The 16,851-nt window shown below is 45.8% G+C and overlaps 2 protein-coding genes across 4 annotated transcripts in view; one reads left to right on the top strand and one right to left on the bottom strand.

The window, feature by feature from the left end:
• Positions 1–15,623, top strand: part of ABCE1 (ATP binding cassette subfamily E member 1) — a 172,172-nt gene extending 156,549 nt beyond the window's left edge. The window contains exon 18 of the mRNA XM_086962241.1: positions 15,138–15,623. Coding sequence (XP_086818367.1) covers positions 15,138–15,185 — 48 coding nt within the window. The 3' untranslated portion in view covers positions 15,186–15,623. The remainder of the gene's footprint in view (positions 1–15,137) is intronic.
• The window catches only part of ANAPC10 (anaphase promoting complex subunit 10), a 497,529-nt gene that overhangs the window by 384,150 nt on the left and 96,528 nt on the right, over positions 1–16,851 (bottom strand). The window lies entirely within an intron of this gene.

Raw genomic sequence — 16,851 nt, 5'->3', positions numbered from 1 at the left:
CCTGAACCTTTTTCCACAGATCCAGATTCCGAAAAAAGAAAGAAGAACAAGGAACACTAAGACCTGCCGTGCAGCTGCTAAAAAGAGGAAGACACCAACTGACTTGGCCCCAGCCCTACCGGCCTGTCGACCCTCAAACCTGCTCCTGCTAAACCCCGGCGTCTCCTGTGGTTAGCAACCTCAAAAAACCCAGGGGACCAGACTGCCTTGTGACTCTGACTACCTGGGTCTCCCACGAGCAGAGGTACTGCTCAAAGCAAGTAACCAGCCCTGGCAACAGCCCGGAACTGCGAACCCTGCACACACTGCACCAGCCAAATCTGGCCTGTGCTGGAGTGAATCAAGACCCTGAGGACGTCCCCCCGGCGATTCTGACCTGGAATCCAGTGCCCAAGGACCCTCTTCGCCGACTCCAACGACGCCTGCAGCCTCAGGACAAAGGACCCCTCTGACTGTGACCAGCAGGGGGTAAGATTTCCCAACCTCATAAGACACCCCGGCGCCCCACGGCCCCCTGTGCCCAGCTCCTGGGTGTCTACCTATCCTCCAAGATCCCAACTTACCCTTCGAAGTGTTGGTCGTTCAAGAAGATCCACCGTCCCCGAGCCTGCAGCCTTTGTTCCCTTTTCAGATCCTCATTGAATAACATTGAGCGCCCGACGGCTCAAAAGCACTCTGCACCCAGCCACCCGAGTGCCCCTGGGAGTGCAACCTTTGTCCTATCCTACTTCCCCATTTGCCCTGAGCAAGTGACCAGGAGCCCAGCTCCCACAGCCGCCAGGTCTGCTAGTCAGCAGCCCCAACCGAAGGCCCCCTGCCTCTCATTGGATAACATTAGGTCTAACAATTGTAGATTCGGCTTTTTGGATACCCCTCCCCCTCTAGGAGAGTCAAAGCCAGCAGTGCAGGGTACACCTAGAATCTACGGGTTCTTCTTGCTTAAATCATACATTACCAAAGAGACCAGGACGACCAGCCGTGAAGGGAAGTAAGTTATTTATTAGCTCGAGCTAAGGACAGGGTCCCATAATGGTACAAAGACAATTCTACGGAGACTGCTGCTTAAATCAGCAGTGCACACATACTTAGAGTACTAGCCACGCCCATTTGCACAATACATGGATAAAAAGACCCATGATTGTTCTCATATTCATTCTTTTCTGCTCAATCTTTATCCATGTTTGGCCACTCCGCAGCCTTGATGTGGAATGCTTGTCTGCTGCTGATCTTTGCCAGGGATCGTGTGGATGTGTCACCTGAATAGAATGCATCAAAGAACACAGTGTACCAGCCGTAGGCCGAACCAGCTCGAGAGAAAGGAGCAGGAATCCGGGACATTCCGGTGCTTGCAGTATGGGGCAGCAACCCACATACCCAACAGTTTGTTGTGTTCACCGCAATCTGGTGCTGGTGTAACATTTGAATGAAAGTGTTGTTAAAGAAACCTGTCCTTCTGTTCTTCTCATGGGTGGGTAATGACACATGTTGATAAGGCGATTCTGTAGAGGTAGGAGGCTCAGGTGCTGCAAGGGCAGCATGTATTACCCATCCGAGGCAGGCCAGTCCCAGTGAAATAGTCATTAGTACGATTAGACAGATCGAGTACCGGCCACATATTTTCTTTATGTACTCTTTTTTTTCTTAATTTCTTTGCTCTTTAAGCTTTCAGTGTTCATTTTGTTCGTCTGCTTTACATGGTCATCCCTAGTTGCTGCCTGTGATTGATGGTTGCTTCACCAATCAGTGATTCCGGCGGTCCTATTGGCACGTTCTGGTCTGCTGTACCGGCTCCATTAAAAAAAAAAAAATAAATGCGCCGGTGTAGCACAGCCTTGCAGCGAATTGTCGGACCATGTCAAGCAGAGGGCAGAGACCTTTGTCTCTTCAGTCCTTTTTTCTGGGTCGGAGGTTGTACCGGGTGGACCTGGGCGTTGTTTGATCAGGAAACAAACAACGCCCAGGTCCAACCCCAGATGCGAAGAAACGGCAGATTGCAGGATGTCGTCGTTCAGATGAAGCCCAGGCAATGTTGGCGGCACTGAAGGGTACAAAGCGCGGGACTTTCTCCCATTTGTCGTCTCCCAGGCCTTCCTTGACCCACCAGTCGTATGGTAGTGGTAGAGGCACTTTCTTGCAGTGCACTCTATGAACCCAGTTTTTTCTTCCTGCCACCTTCACTGCAGACCTGGTAGCCAGCAACACTTGCTGGGGCGGCTTCCACCTCGGCTCAAAGTTCTTTGTTCTCTGGAAATTGCGGATGCAGACCCAGTCGCCTGGCTGGATGGTGTGACCAGGGCCCTCTGGTTTGGGTGGCAGGATATCTTGTACCTGACGATGAATGAGACGTAGGTTAGTGGTCAATTCATGTAAATAATCAGTCAACAATGGGTATTCAATATCGGAATATTTGTTTCGGCGGGGTACTTCCCAAACATTTGCTGCACAACCAAACACTATCTCAAACGAGGATCATCTGGTACGGGAATGTGCCGTGGCTCTAGTTGATAGGAGGGCAAGGGGCAGGGCGTCCGGCCAGGACAGTCCTGTGTCAGCCTGGATCTTTGCCATTTTTAATTTCAGTGTTCCATTGTGGCGCTCAACCAAACCTGCTGACTGGGGGTGAACGGCGGCATGAAATTTCTGTCTTATCCCCCTCCCTACACACACTTTCTTCATTATTTCCCCTGTAAAGTGGCTTCCGTTGTCGCTCCAGATAATTCTGGGCATCCCAAATCTGGGAAAAAATTCCTTCAATAGAATTTTGGCAGTGCTTTTAGCCGTTTTGTCCTTAAGGGGGTAGGCTTCTTTCCACTTACTAAAGGCACACACAACTACCAGGACATATCGGAGATTATTGCATCTTTCCATCTGTATGTAATCTATTTAAGATGGGGGTGCAAAATTCCCAGCAGGTGTTGGTGTGCCTTTTTCCGGGGTATGCATCAAACAAATCATGCAATTCCTGACTAACTTCTCAGCATATTTTGGGTTGTTAGACAAGGCACAGGCTTAGTTAGCACACCAACTAATGTTTAATATAATGTAACCTCTAGGTAAGCCTAGATTTCTCTTTAGAAACGATAGAATCCAACAATCATCTAATAAATGTTTAGCAGTCAGATATGAACAATGTCCAGTTCTTGTATTATATCAACGGATTCAGAGATCCAAACCAGGTACTGTTTCTTCACATTCTTTATTAAAAGTTCATGTAAAAATAAGACTTCTCAGCTCACACCGCCGACACGTGTTTTGTCTCTTGCAGATGCTCATCTATCCAGTGCTCCTTCCCTATAATCAAACTCCCAATTGGTACTTCTGCCCTCTGTAAGTCCCTAGTAACTTGTACTCTGGGGCCTGAGAGCTGAAAAGGATCCCTTGGGACCCCACTCACTGCGACCGTGCCACAGCCCTTGCAGCCTGCATGCCCCTGCTAGGGAGAAAAAGAAAACTTTGACAGGGCACCCGGTCTGGGTGCCTTGCCAGCTAACACTGCCTGGCAGCATAGGTAAGGCACTCCTCTATTAGGCCTCACAGTCCGAAGGCAGGGTGCACTGTACTACAGGTGAGGGCATATCTGCATGAGCAGATCTGCCCCAACAATGACCAGGCTGAAACCAGATCATCGGCCAACAACACAAGGCCCTCACCCAACTGGAGTTGGCTTGCAAAGTCTTTAAATGCAAAAGAGGTAAGCCTATGACAAACAAAAACAGCCAACACCACCAACATCCTTAGCATATGCTCATGAAATATTAACGGCATAGGAGAAGTTCACAGACACTGACCTAGACAGCTACCTGAAAAAATTTACCATCATTTCTTTACAAGAAGCCTGGTCCGAATCACCTCCTGCACTGTCTGGGTATACCTTGAACTTCCTACCTCAGAGCTCTCTGTTCGGCCACAAGAAAGGTGGCCTCCCCATATACAGCGCGCTTACAGTTATATCAAAGGCAGTCCAATTAGACTATAACATAGCTGCCCCAAATGCAATACAAGCACTACGACTGTCACTTCGCGCCAAAGACCCAAACGAGGACCTCATTCTGATAAATCTCTACCTGCACCCCAGGGAGAAAAAGAAGGGAGAACAGCAACTGAAGGAAGAACTCATGAAACTAGTGAAATTTGAGTCCACAAATAATTTAATCATCACAGGGGACTTTAACCTAAATATGCTCAACCACACGAACACGGATACTAATTACGACGAGGATCCATTCGCCTGGGAATTCAATCGCCAAGACCGCACTTGGGGAAGTAGAAGCACAAAAATCCCAAGGACCCTGTTGGTCAAATTAGAGGAGCTGGGCCTCAGGGCACTCAACTGAAGATTCTCAGGAGACCGACCACTGTCAGCAACATATCACAGCACTCAGGCAAGCTCCACGATTGCCTTTTGACTGTCGCAGTCTTTTCTACAGAGTCAAAGACTTCCGTATCGGCTCAATGGACTACAGCGACCACCTGCCCTAGGAAACGACGATGAACATCTCGGGAACACCAAACCCACCTAGATGTAACAACTTAGGAACAGACTTTACATTAAACGAAAGAAGGGTAAAATGCAAAGTCTCCAACCTACAAAACCTTCTAGAGTTAGCGAAACGCTCTCTTACTGAAGCGCAATCTACGACACAAAATCCTATAATAAGCTGGAAAGCGTTCACACAAAAAAATGACTCAGCCAAAAGAAAAGAGCACGTAAAACGATCTTGGAAAAATTGCAACACGACACAGAAGAGGCACCACAACTTCCGTAATAGCAGGCTAAAAACATTGAAGACGCTGATTAACCAGACCCTACGAAGAGTAAAAACAGATCCCTCTTCCTACCAAACTCTCAGACCACTAAAAGGCGAACGTAGGAAATTAATATGGCAGCTAAAAAAGGACGCAGAAGAGGCATTTTGGGCAAATCTCCTATACAACGCCAAAACAAACCGCAGCGCACAGTTCTGGCAAAAGATCAATGGCATGATCAATGATCAAAATCAATGGATTGAATCACACGTGACAGAAGAGGACTGGATAACCCACTTTAGCACTCACTTCAGTCCCCCCAACGAAACAAGAAAAGAAACAGGCGAAGCTAATGCAAAGATCAAGGAATACCCGTCCCCACATCAAGAACTTTCAACCGCTAATGAAGCAGTATTAATTACGACCGCACAAATAATTAACAGGATCACGAAAGGGAGAAGAGATGGAGCACCCGGTCCAAATGGAATACCTCCAATATTATTCAAACAGGAGCCAAAATACTGGGCGACCACTCTTAAAACTATTTTTGAAAAAAGTTGTCAAACTTTGACAATCCCACAGTCCTGGAGGGGGGCAATAATATCACCAATATACAAAAAAGGCGATAGAGCAGACCCAAGAAGCTATCGGCTAATACCCCTACTAGACAACGAGGCCAAGTACTTTGCGGGCCTCCTACTTCAGGAACTGACACTGTGGGCAGAAGAAACTTCAGTAATCCTGTTTAATCAAACTGGCTTCAGAAAAAATATGGGGACGTCCACCAACATCCTAGCGTTGTCACTATTGATCGACTCGGCGCTAGAGGGAAATTATCCCGTGTATCTGTGTTTCATAGACTACAGCGCCGCATTCGAGCATGTAAATAGAAAATTGCTGTGGCAAAAACTGAAGAGAATAAAAATTCCAGCAGCTCTATTGAATCAACTTATCCTCCTGCATACCGACACGTGGGTCCAGGTCAAATTAGGCTCTGGAGATTTCCTAACCATGAAAATTCCGACCAGCACAGGAGTAAAACAAGGGTGCGTGTTAGCACCAACTTTATTCAATCTTTTTATGGCCGAACTATCAACTACATTTAATGACAATAACTCACATGCTCCAAAACTAGGGGGCACTCAGCTGTCCAACCTATTTTACGCCGATGATCTGGTGCTAATCAGTCGGACTCAGATCGGCCTACAGCGGCTTCTCGACATCACCGTGGATTACTCAAAAGCAAACAAATTGAGCATCAATTACAGCAAAACAAAAGTTATGCGTCTCAATCATCGCAAGAAGAATCCATCATTCAGTTGGTACTTGGACACAAACAAACTGGAAATCACAAATAAATACTGTTACTTGGGAGTGAATATTGACGATAGAGGTAGCTTTAAATCACAAGCAGAGGAAATAAGAGGAGAGGCCTAATGATAGCAGTATCTCTAAGGAACCTTAAAAATAAGATCACTGGCCCAAACTTCATCCCACTCCTCCAAGTGATCCCAAGCAAAACTGATTCCATCTGTTACATACGGAAGTGAAGCAATGAGAGGCAGGGACATTGGAACTCTGAACGGAGTAGTCACTAGAGCAATGCGGATAATGTTCAGTCTTCCGAAATACTTCTCCGGCGCAGATCCGACTTGAACTTGGGTTGGTCAAGGAAGAGCTTGCACGCAAGGGAGCATACCTCTAGACCTGGTACAAAATAAGCAGAGGAGCGGCAAACACTCTTAATGCACTCCTGGAAAGATCTACAAAGTAAAAACGTCAGTCCAGCAAGACTTTCTGGAGGACGCCATCAACCAACTGGGGGCAAGGAAGCTATGGGAACTGCAAAGGAACCTGGCAGGTTTTAAAAAAACTGTAAATAAAATTGTTAAGAAAGAATCCCTTCTTCAAGACAAAGCTTCATTAGCTAAGCGAACACATGGCTGGCTGACCGTACAAACTTACTCCACAGGTGTATTTGTCAACCAGTTTTTCCTAAACAACAAAAGAATCATTTCTAAAACTACGACTGGGAGTACTACCTTCAGCGGACCACTTGGCCCCGTGGCTGCGTCCCCCAAAATCAGCATTATGCAGTCTGTGCGGCACGCAGGAGGAAAACATCACACACCTCATTACCATCTGCAAAGAGCTGCTGCAAGTCCGGCTGAACTTACTGAGACCCCTATTTATAAAAAATGGAAACAGGACCTGCAGAGAAGCAATACTGGCCTGCTTTAGAGGCGATGACGTGCAAATGGCCTGCCGATTGGTAAAATATCTCGGAGTGGTAGAATCCAGGCTCAAAACATCGAAAGAACAAGCACATACCGACACCACTCCCCCAACACCGTCAGCCTTCAATCATCAGGACGGCCTAGAGACTTAAACTAATCCGGAACACTGAAGCACCAGCGCAATGAGGTACGATTCCTTAGGGAGAGGGCCACCCCGTCCCCCACAAGAAACCAATAGGGGAAAGGAGCTGATAGAACGTATCGTCCGTTCGGAATAAGATCTAGGATAGACAAACAAAATCCTCTTTGAAGAAACACGTGTATCTAGTGGTGGACGGACACTCCTCCAATTACTTTTATATTTGATTTTTCTTTTTTACTAATTGTTTTTAACTGTCTTTTATAATCTGCTTTCTTTTATTGCCGATGGCTATTTGTAAAGGTTTTTATTAACTGCACAATAAAGCACTACTACTGCCCCAACAATGTATGGCACCATTTTCCAATAAGTGCCAGTGAAGCCATAGAGAGTACATACGCTGGGACTTCGACAACTCGAGTTCCACAGCACCATGGTTGGCTTTATATAGGAGTGTTTGGTACCAAACTACTCCTTTCAATAAATCCACACTGATTTCATTGTGGGATATATTGTGCCATGTGCCCAGAGGGCACTTCAGAGGTGTCCCCTGAATCCCTACCAACCCCGGAGTGGTTTCTGACAGGTTGTAGGCAGCCAGCCAGCCACCATCAGGCCTGTTTCTGGACCGCTGGATCGGACCAGAAACAATGCACATCCTGGGCATGCCTCCTCCCCCAGGATTGGGGAGTGAGAAGCTTCAAAGCATGCCGCCTTTGTAATGCGACCCCCAGGTACTGCTGCTAGCAGCAGCCTGCTCCTGGTTTACACCCCCACTTTGGGTGGGAAAACTGGCAGGAAAATTCTAATAGATGGATGGTTTGTGATCAAAAAGATAGGAGCTGTGAAGTCCAGGCCCAACAGTAGATGGCAGGAGTATGTATTGCATATGAATCTACAGCACTACACGCTGTGCAAAGATGCTTACAGGGTAAGTAACATAATCCTTCTCTTCCAGGGGACACTCCTTAATAGTCATAAGCACCGAATAATCTCCGCCCATGAGCGGGAACCCGGAACACATAACAAAAATACATATATATGTGTAAATATATAAAATTAGTACTTAGTACTAAACAAATTATACACATATACACATATACATGTATAAACCAATAATATGCAGCCCAACATAACCCATAGGCTAATAAAGCACTCACTACATACCTTCTGCAGTATGAAAATACACTATATAAACAATGCAATAAACAGGCATGAGCCTAAAATGCATTCCATAAACGGGGAAAAAACCTTTTATTTTCATTAAAGAATCTGTAGTAAAAGGCAATTAGCCTAAAAAGGCTGCATATGAAATAATGTCTGAGTACAGAAAATCAGACTGGCACCTCGCCTTTAAGGCCTCTGAGAATCTGAACACTTTGCTTTAAGGCCTCCAGGAGAACTCTGTTCCCATCATGCCCCACATGTGACAGTTAGGTCAGTTCTTTTTTCCGGCTTGTTCTGTGAGGAACCTAGAACTTGAGCTCTGCTGATTTTGACTGTTTTCAGTCAGAATTTGGTTTTTTCCTGTCTTTTTTGACAGTATTGGCTTTTGGTGGTGTTTTTCTACCTTTTCTGACTAAATCTTTAAGAAGCATTTTAGTCAGTTATGCCACCTTTATTCTAGAAGTGTCCTTCCTGTGGGAAGATGTCCAAAACAGATCCTCATTCTGCTTGTGTGGTTTGTCTACCTTCCACACATGTGGAAAAATGTTACCATTGCCTCAAGCTTTCTAGCAGAACTTTGAAAGAGAGAAAAGGTTCGGCTTTTGGGGCTTATGGAGCGAGAAGGACATCGTGAAAAGGGGGCAAGGAGTGTTTTGTCATCTGGAAGGTCCCCTTCTCACTCAAAACGTCAAAGATCTGCTTCTCCTGAAGGTAAAAGCAAGAAAAAACGGCATCAGGAGGCGTCGACGTCGAAGAAAGTGAGTTTGGCGTCGAAATCCAGATCGCCTTCAGATTTGTCGACGTCGAGGCAAGAAAGAACTACATCGACGTCGAAGACTTCGCCGGTGAGGCGCAAGTCGGCGTTGAAGCAGTCGCCGTCAAACTTAACGACGTCGAGACATCTGGTGTCTGTTGCTGTGAAGACGACGTCAAGGGTAAGGCATTCGACGTCGAGGGAGAGACGGCGGTCGACGTCGAAGGAAAGAAAGAAGTCGACGTCGAAGGAAAGAGGTTGACGTCGAGAGGCAAAATGGGGTCGACGTCGAGAGATGAAGGTATGACGTCAAGACCTGAGAAAAGGAGAAGGTCAAGATCGCCGTCGAAACGTGGTTCGACGTCTAGGCATGCCTCGGGCTCGAGGCATGAGAAGACCAGGTCTACGTCGCGACATGGTATTTCGACGTCGAAGTCTCCGCCACCGGTCTCACGGTCGGCGTCGAGGCATTCTAGATCAGCCTCTCGGACCTCTCATATGTCTTCGTCGAGGTCTGAATCGGCTCCAAGGCCATTGGATGACCAGCTGAGGTCTACGTCACAAGACCAGCAGTCCAGAGCATCTGTGGACAGGTCTGCAGTGATCCAAGACTCTTCGCACCAGGATTCTTCTTTGGTGGCGCATTCTGGCTCGACGTCAAGGAAGTCGGTGTCAGAGGAGAGACAGCTGGTTCCCAGAGAGCAGACTCCATCTGGTTCACCGCAATCTAGACTGAGTTCTTCCTCATCAGCTTCTTCTTCACAGGGGATACAAATTGTGCAGGTTTCGCCGAAGGGCTCTCCAGTGCTTACAGCACCACCTGTCAATATGTCGCCAAGATGGCTGGAAAGCCTGCGGCATTGGAAAATGCAACCAGATCCTAATCAGAGACCGTTGGTTATGGAGGCTGCGAGACCACCGGCTGGTGGTTCCCCAAGATGATCAAGATTTAGGTATCCAGTAAGAAGGCAATCAAGGTCTAAAGAGCGTAGTAGGTATCAGTCTACTACTCCTGAGAGGAGACATAGATCCCCTTCTTCTTCACCGTCTTCACCTTCAGTGAGGTCTTCATATAAGGACTACTCTCCCACGATTTCATCGACTCCACCCTCAAGGGTTTCTCCTGTGGACGATTTAGGTACATTCAATGACGTATTGTGTCGTGGGGCTAGGAAGTTCAAAATTGCAATGGCAGTCCCCCAGGTGCAATCTTCTGTTATTTTCAAGACTTTACATCACAAGTCCTCTGCTAGACCTCTTCTGCCATTAGTGCCTGGATTGTTGGAGCCGGCAATGAAAACATTCTTGACTCCAGCTAAAGTGGGTTCAGGACCTTCGAGGATTGCGAAAAAATATAAAGCACCTGATCAGGATCCTTTATTCTTACGCAAAGACCCCCCACCAGACTCCCTCATAGTGGCAGCAGCCAGGAAGGCACATTCTGCGACATCTGTCTCCTCTGCTCCACTGGAAAAGGACAGTAAGAGCATGGACTCCTTAGGTCGGAGGATGTGTAACACAGCTGGGTCTGTTATGAGAGTGGCCAGGTCTGCAGCCTTACTGGGCCGTTATGATCGCCTAATATGGGACTCTTTGGCGAGATTTGCAGACAAGCTTCCGAAGGAAGATCAGAAAGACTTCCTGGAAATTGTTGAGGAAGGTGGATTGGTGGCTAATCAGAGTATTAGTGCAGCTGCTGATTCGGCGGACCTTGCAGCACATGGCTATGCCCACAGCAAATGTTTGAGACGGTCTGCTTGGCTACGTCTTACAGGACTTAAACCAGATGCCCAAAGAAAGATAGTTAACCTGCCTTTCAATGGGTCGACATTTTTTGGATCTCATACAGATGATGAGATGGCCAAAATGAAGTCCGAACTGGACACTCTAAAGGCAGTGGGCCTGGAGAAAAAGAAAGAGTTCAAACGTCGTGGTAATTTTCGTTCCTACGACAAAAGGGCTTTTCAGCAACGTGGGCAACAGTCTAATTGGTCCTCGCAAAACCAAGGCCAAAACAAACAGAGGTCGCAATTTCAACAGCGTAGACTTGGGCGAGGCAGAGTAGGTAATAGACAACAGTCCTCTGCTGCAAAACAGCCGCAAAAGAAATGAAAGGAAACTTCCTCCGCAGCTGTGGTCCACTCCGGTAGGAGGAAGCATTGCGTCATACGTGGACGAGTGGAGAAGATTGACGAAGGACAGATGGGTCATCGGCATTATCTAAAATGGTTACCATCTCAGATTCAAAAGACCTCCTCCTGTTATAAGTCCAAAGAAAATGTTCCATCGAGACTTGAAGCTCTTGCAAAAGGAAGCAAACATCCTTCTAAGCAAAAGAGCCGTAGAAAAAGTTCCTCTTCCACAGAGAAATCAGGGCCTTTACTCTCGTTTTTTCCTCTTAAGAAAGAAAGGTCCCAATGCAGAATTCAGACCCATACTAGATCTGAGATTGCTGAACAGGTTCATTCGGAAGGAGAAATTTCGAATGTTAGCGCTCCATCAAATTTTTCCCCAGTTACATCAGGTGGACTGGATCTGTTCCATCGACCTGAAGGATGCATATTTTCATGTTCCAATCTCACGAAAGCATCGCAAATTCCTCAGGTTTCAAGTACCTGTTCATCACTACCAGTATGCAGTACTTCCATTCGGCCTGAAGTCAGCTCCCCGAACATTTTCCAAATGTATGGCGGTGGTTGCTGCTTTTCTTCGAAAACAAAAGATTTTCATATATCCTTACTTGGACGACTGGCTCCTGAAACATTCGTCCCCATCTCTGTTGAAAGATCATCTGTCAATGTGCCTCCATCTCCTGCACAAGTTGGGTCTTCAGGTCAATTTCAAGAAATCGATTATGAACCCGACCCAGCAGATCCACTACCTGGGAGCTCTTCTGGACACAGAGAGAAAACGTGTGTCCTTCGGAAGAGAGGTGGTTATCTATCAGGTCAAAATGTCATCTTCTGCTTCATTCCACTTACCAGACAGTTCGTCAAGTATCCTCTCTTCTGGAATCCATGGCGTCGTGCATCTTCATTGTTCCAAACGCAAGGTTGCACATGCGCCCTCTGCAACAGTGCCTAGAGGATCAGTGGAGACAGAGGAGGGGTTGCTGGGAGGATCGGATTCTCCTTCAACAGTCGGCCAAAGATTCCATCCGGTGGTGGATGAAGAGGTCCCACTTAATGCAAGGAGTGCCAATTCATCAAGATCCTCCGACTCAAACTCTGATCACAGACGCCTCTCTCCAGGGTTGGGGTGCTCATATGGGCCCTCTGCAAGTACAAGGGCTATGGTCAGATTTCGAGAAGGGATATCACATCAACCTGCTCGAACTCAGGGCAGTTCATCTTGCCCTCAAGTCCCGGTTTCCATCGCTCCAGTCTCGGTCCCTCCTGGTGCAAACAGACAATACAAATGCAATGTATTACTTAAACAAGCAGCGGGGTACCCGGTCCAGGACTCTGTCCATAGAAGCCCAGACCATCTGGAATTGGTTGCTAGCGAGAGGCTTGTCAATAACAGCTGTACACTTGCCAGGGAACCTCAACTCGCAGGCGGACTTTCTCAGCAGAGACTTCATCGAAGCTCACGATTGGCTTCTCAACGAAGAGGGAGCAAACAGTATTTTTCAGTCATGGGGAACACCAGATATCGATCTGTTCGCCGACGCGGCAAACACAAAATGCCACGTCTTCGCGTCCAGGTTTCCCCAGAAAGGGTCTCAATGGAATGCCCTTTTGATAGACTGGTATCAGAACTTACTGTACGCTTTTCCGCTGATCCCTTTGATACCAACAGTAATCAACAGGATGTACAAGACCGACTCCAGGATGATTCTGATTGCCCCCGAGTGGTCACGCCAATGGTGGTTCCCAGATCTCCTTCAATTGTCGGAAGTGCCACACAGGAGGTTGCCGTCTCGCCCGGACCTTCTGTCCAAGCAGAAGGGAAAAGTGTACCATCCCAATCTGTCATCTCTACGCCTGGCAGCATGGCTCCTGAAGTCATTCAATATAGGCACTTGCAGCTGAATCCTGATTGTATGCACATTATTAAGGAGGCAAAGAGACCTTCTACAAGAAAATCCTATGGATTCAAATGGAAACTGTTTTTTCTGTGGTGTGAGAGCAATGGTCTTGACCCTATTCATGGTCAGGAACAGGTGATTTTGCCTTATCTGTTATACCTGGCAAGATCCGGTCTGCAGTTTAACTCCATTAAAGTCCACCTTGCTGCAATCACAGCCTACAGAAAATCACCCACTCAGACCTCCTTTTTTAGGATGCCTGTGGTGAAGGATTTTCTGGAAGGTTTAAGAAAGGTGTATCTCCCAGTTAGGTCTCCTTCTCCACCTTGGGAGCTTAATGTGGTGTTAACCAAGTTAATGGGTGCTCCTTTTGAACCTATACATAAGGTTTCTTTGCAACACTTAACTTGGAAGGTAGCGTTCCTGGTAGCCATTACTTCTGCTCGTAGAGTGAGCCAAATCCAGGCTCTGTGTTGCAAAGAACCTTTCATGGTGTTCCATGCGAATAGAGTGGTACTTGGAACGCACCCTGCTTTTCTACCTAAGGTTGTGTCAGATTTTCACATTAATCAGGCCAAAACCTTGCCTACCTTTTTTCCGAATCCTTCTAGTCCGGCTGAAAGGGCTCTTCATTCTTTAGATCTGAAGAGGGTCCTTAAGTTTTACTTAGACAGGACAAAGGCGTTGAGACAGACCGTCTGTTTATCAATTATAGTCCTACTAATACTGGCTCTGCAGGGTCTAAGAGGTCCATCTCTAGATGGATTGTTTCTTGTATTCTTCTAGCTTACCAGTTGTCAAATAGGTCTTTGTCACGTAGACCAAAGGCACACTCTACAAGAGGTAAAGCTTCCACCACAGCTCTGCTTAGAAATGTTTCTATGGCAGAGATATGTAGGGCAGCTACTTGGCGTTCAGTGCACACTTTTACACGCCATTGTCTTGATTCAGACACACAGGCAGATGCGCAGGTTGGACAGGCATCACTCAGAAATGTATTTGCTAGCTCTAGCTGAAAGCTGTGTGTTATAACGGTTGCTATTCGTTTCTCTGTTCTCCTGCGTCTTGTGGGTATGAGCTTGCTACTCTATTCAGTGCTTATGACTATTAATGAGTATCCCCTGGAAGAGCAGGATTAGTTACTTACCTGTAATCCTAGTTCTCTTCCAGGGGTATACTCATTAAAGTCATAAGCACCCTCCCGCCTCCCCGGGCGAACAGTAGCATTAAGGTTTTATAATATGCTATTATTGTAAAGTTTTTAAATGCAGATTCCTGCTAAGTTTACTGTACCGTACAAAAGAACTGGCCTAACTGTCACCTGTGGGGCATGATGGGAACAGAGTTCTCCTGGAGGCCTTAAAGGGAAAGTGTTCAGATTCTCTGAGGCCTTAAAGGCGAGGTGCCAGTCTGATTTTTCTGTACACGGACATTATTTCATATGCAGCCTTTTTAGGCTAATTGCCTTTTACTACATATTCTTTGGTGAAAATAAAAGGTTTTTCCTGTTTATGGAATGCATTTTAGGCTCATGCCTGTTTATTGCATTGTTTATATAGTGTATTTTCATACTGCAGAAGGTATGTAGTGAGTACTTTATTAGCCTATGGGTTATGTTGGGCTGCATATTATTGGTTTATACATGTATATGTGTATAATTTGTTTAGTACTATGTACTAGTTTTATATATTTACACATATATATGTATTTTTGTTATGTGTTCCGGGTTCCCGCTCTTGGGCGGAGATTATTCAGTGCTTATGACTTTAATGAGTATACCCCTGGAAGAGAACTAGGATTACAGGTAAGTAACTAATCCTTACCCATCTTCCTGACTACAGTTCTTGTACCTATGTCAGCCTGCTTTCTTTCAGCAGGTCACCTGTTTCTCCACCCAGTTTGCAGACAATTGCTGACTGCATATAATTGTAATTACCAGAGTTTGGGTTAAAATTTCCTTTTAAGTCCTCCATTAGGTCATCTTGTTGGATTCTCTCAACTGTTTTTCTAAACACATTTAACCGATGGTATTAATGCCTGAACCTACTTGCATTTTTCTTGTAGGATGTGGATCAAAAGAAGAGTGGAAACTACTTTTTCCTGGATGATTGAGCAAAATCAGACCAAGACTACAACAGTTGTACAATTCACTTAAGCAAAGATTTCTGTTGTATCAAATTTTATCAGGTGACCAGCAACTTCCTTCTAGTTTGAAAATGTAATGTTATTTCCCTGTAACCTGGGGGAGAAATGCCATTGTACATTGTGGTACAAGCACAAGGAGCTTCTTGTTTTTGTGTAGTCATCAACTGGAAAACATTTTCAGTACTGCGTTCCAAAACTATACACTTAAAGCCAACAAGTCATTTGGGTTAACGGACCAGAACATTTCCCAGGTTTTTGAATTTTAGACACTTTGAAAACCATTTTCTATGCAAGATGGTTTACAGAGAATGCTGCTTAAAGAATCTCCTGCCTATTTTAAAGCTAACTCATGCCTCTCTAGCGGTGTGATGAATAAATGTCCAATAAATAACAATCTGAAACCTATTTGGCCTTTGGTGTATTTTTTTTAACATGTTACAACTTTTCACAAATGTCTAACTGCAGAATGCAGAAAGTGTAAGGGTGAATGCAGTAACTTGAATTCAAAAGTTGACAATTGAAAAAATGTGATCTTCATGCAGAAGATATCATGCAACTACTATTAAAACCTTTTACTTCATTTTATGCAGTTCCACTTGTTTACTGTTTTGAGGACTAGCGTGGGTCTGAATTCATTCTTTGGCCCTTTTGTCTTCACTAGAGAGTAACAGGAATAAATTCCTGTTCCTTTGTTAGAAGTAGAGACCTTCTCCACAGCCTCTTTTCTCAAGAGTATGGCTATTGTTCCCGATGCAAAGGGGATGATTTATTTGGAATTGATGGCAGAGGGTACTTAAATCTGCAACAGGGTCCAGTAGTTTTCCACGTTTCCAGGTAAGATCATATGCTTCCCCCTAACAGGAGAAGGGGAAGTGGAATTCGGTGCTTGCAAGTGGTATATTTAGTGGCAGGGCAGATTGCTGCTGTTCCTCTGCATCTGGATTGACATCTCTCCTGATACCTCTGCTCCTGTTGCTATTGGCTTTGTGGCATTAGAGGGGTTTTCAACGCTCCGAAGGTAATAAAGGTCATCTGGACTGTAGGAATGTTTTCTATGTTACTTTCTTTTCTCTAATCCGACTGGTAGCAGTGTAGAATACCACTTTCATGCGTGATATCTCATTACCCCTAAGTGAGCCAAGTGCTTTTCCTGAGAAGGTTTAATATCTTGTTCTGTGCTCTAGGTTGGAGTCCTGTGAGTCCTCAAAGTTGGTCCTGGAGGGCCGGATCCATGGCAGATTTTTAATGACTACATTTATCTAAATGGGGATATGCTTAAAATCTAGCATTGATCCGGCCTTCCAGCACTGACTTTGGCGAACCCGATCTAGGACGATCAGAGCCACATAAGGCCAGGCCAGGAGAGTAACCATGGGTTGGGAGAACAGATATATTAATCACAGCACTGATAATCAGATTCAAGAATTTCATTTGTTGAAGTCCCCAAGTCTGTCTCCTGGACAGTTGTCCATGAACTGTTGCATTGAGTTCCAGAGCTATCAGTCATACCTTCCTAGGAGTGCGGAAGTGCTAGCTGTCTTCATAGTGGTGGCAGATATGTCCAATGCTTTCCTTGCTACCAAATCCAGTTTGTTACTCTCCTTGTCTGTACTGTAGCGGAACAGGCCATAGC

This window comes from Lissotriton vulgaris, chromosome 3_1 (assembly GCF_964263255.1).
Source record: "Lissotriton vulgaris chromosome 3_1, aLisVul1.2, whole genome shotgun sequence".
NCBI lineage: Eukaryota > Metazoa > Chordata > Amphibia > Caudata > Salamandridae > Lissotriton > Lissotriton vulgaris.
The sequence above is the reverse complement of the archived record's forward strand: the minus strand, read 5'-3'. Positions and strand labels throughout refer to the sequence as shown.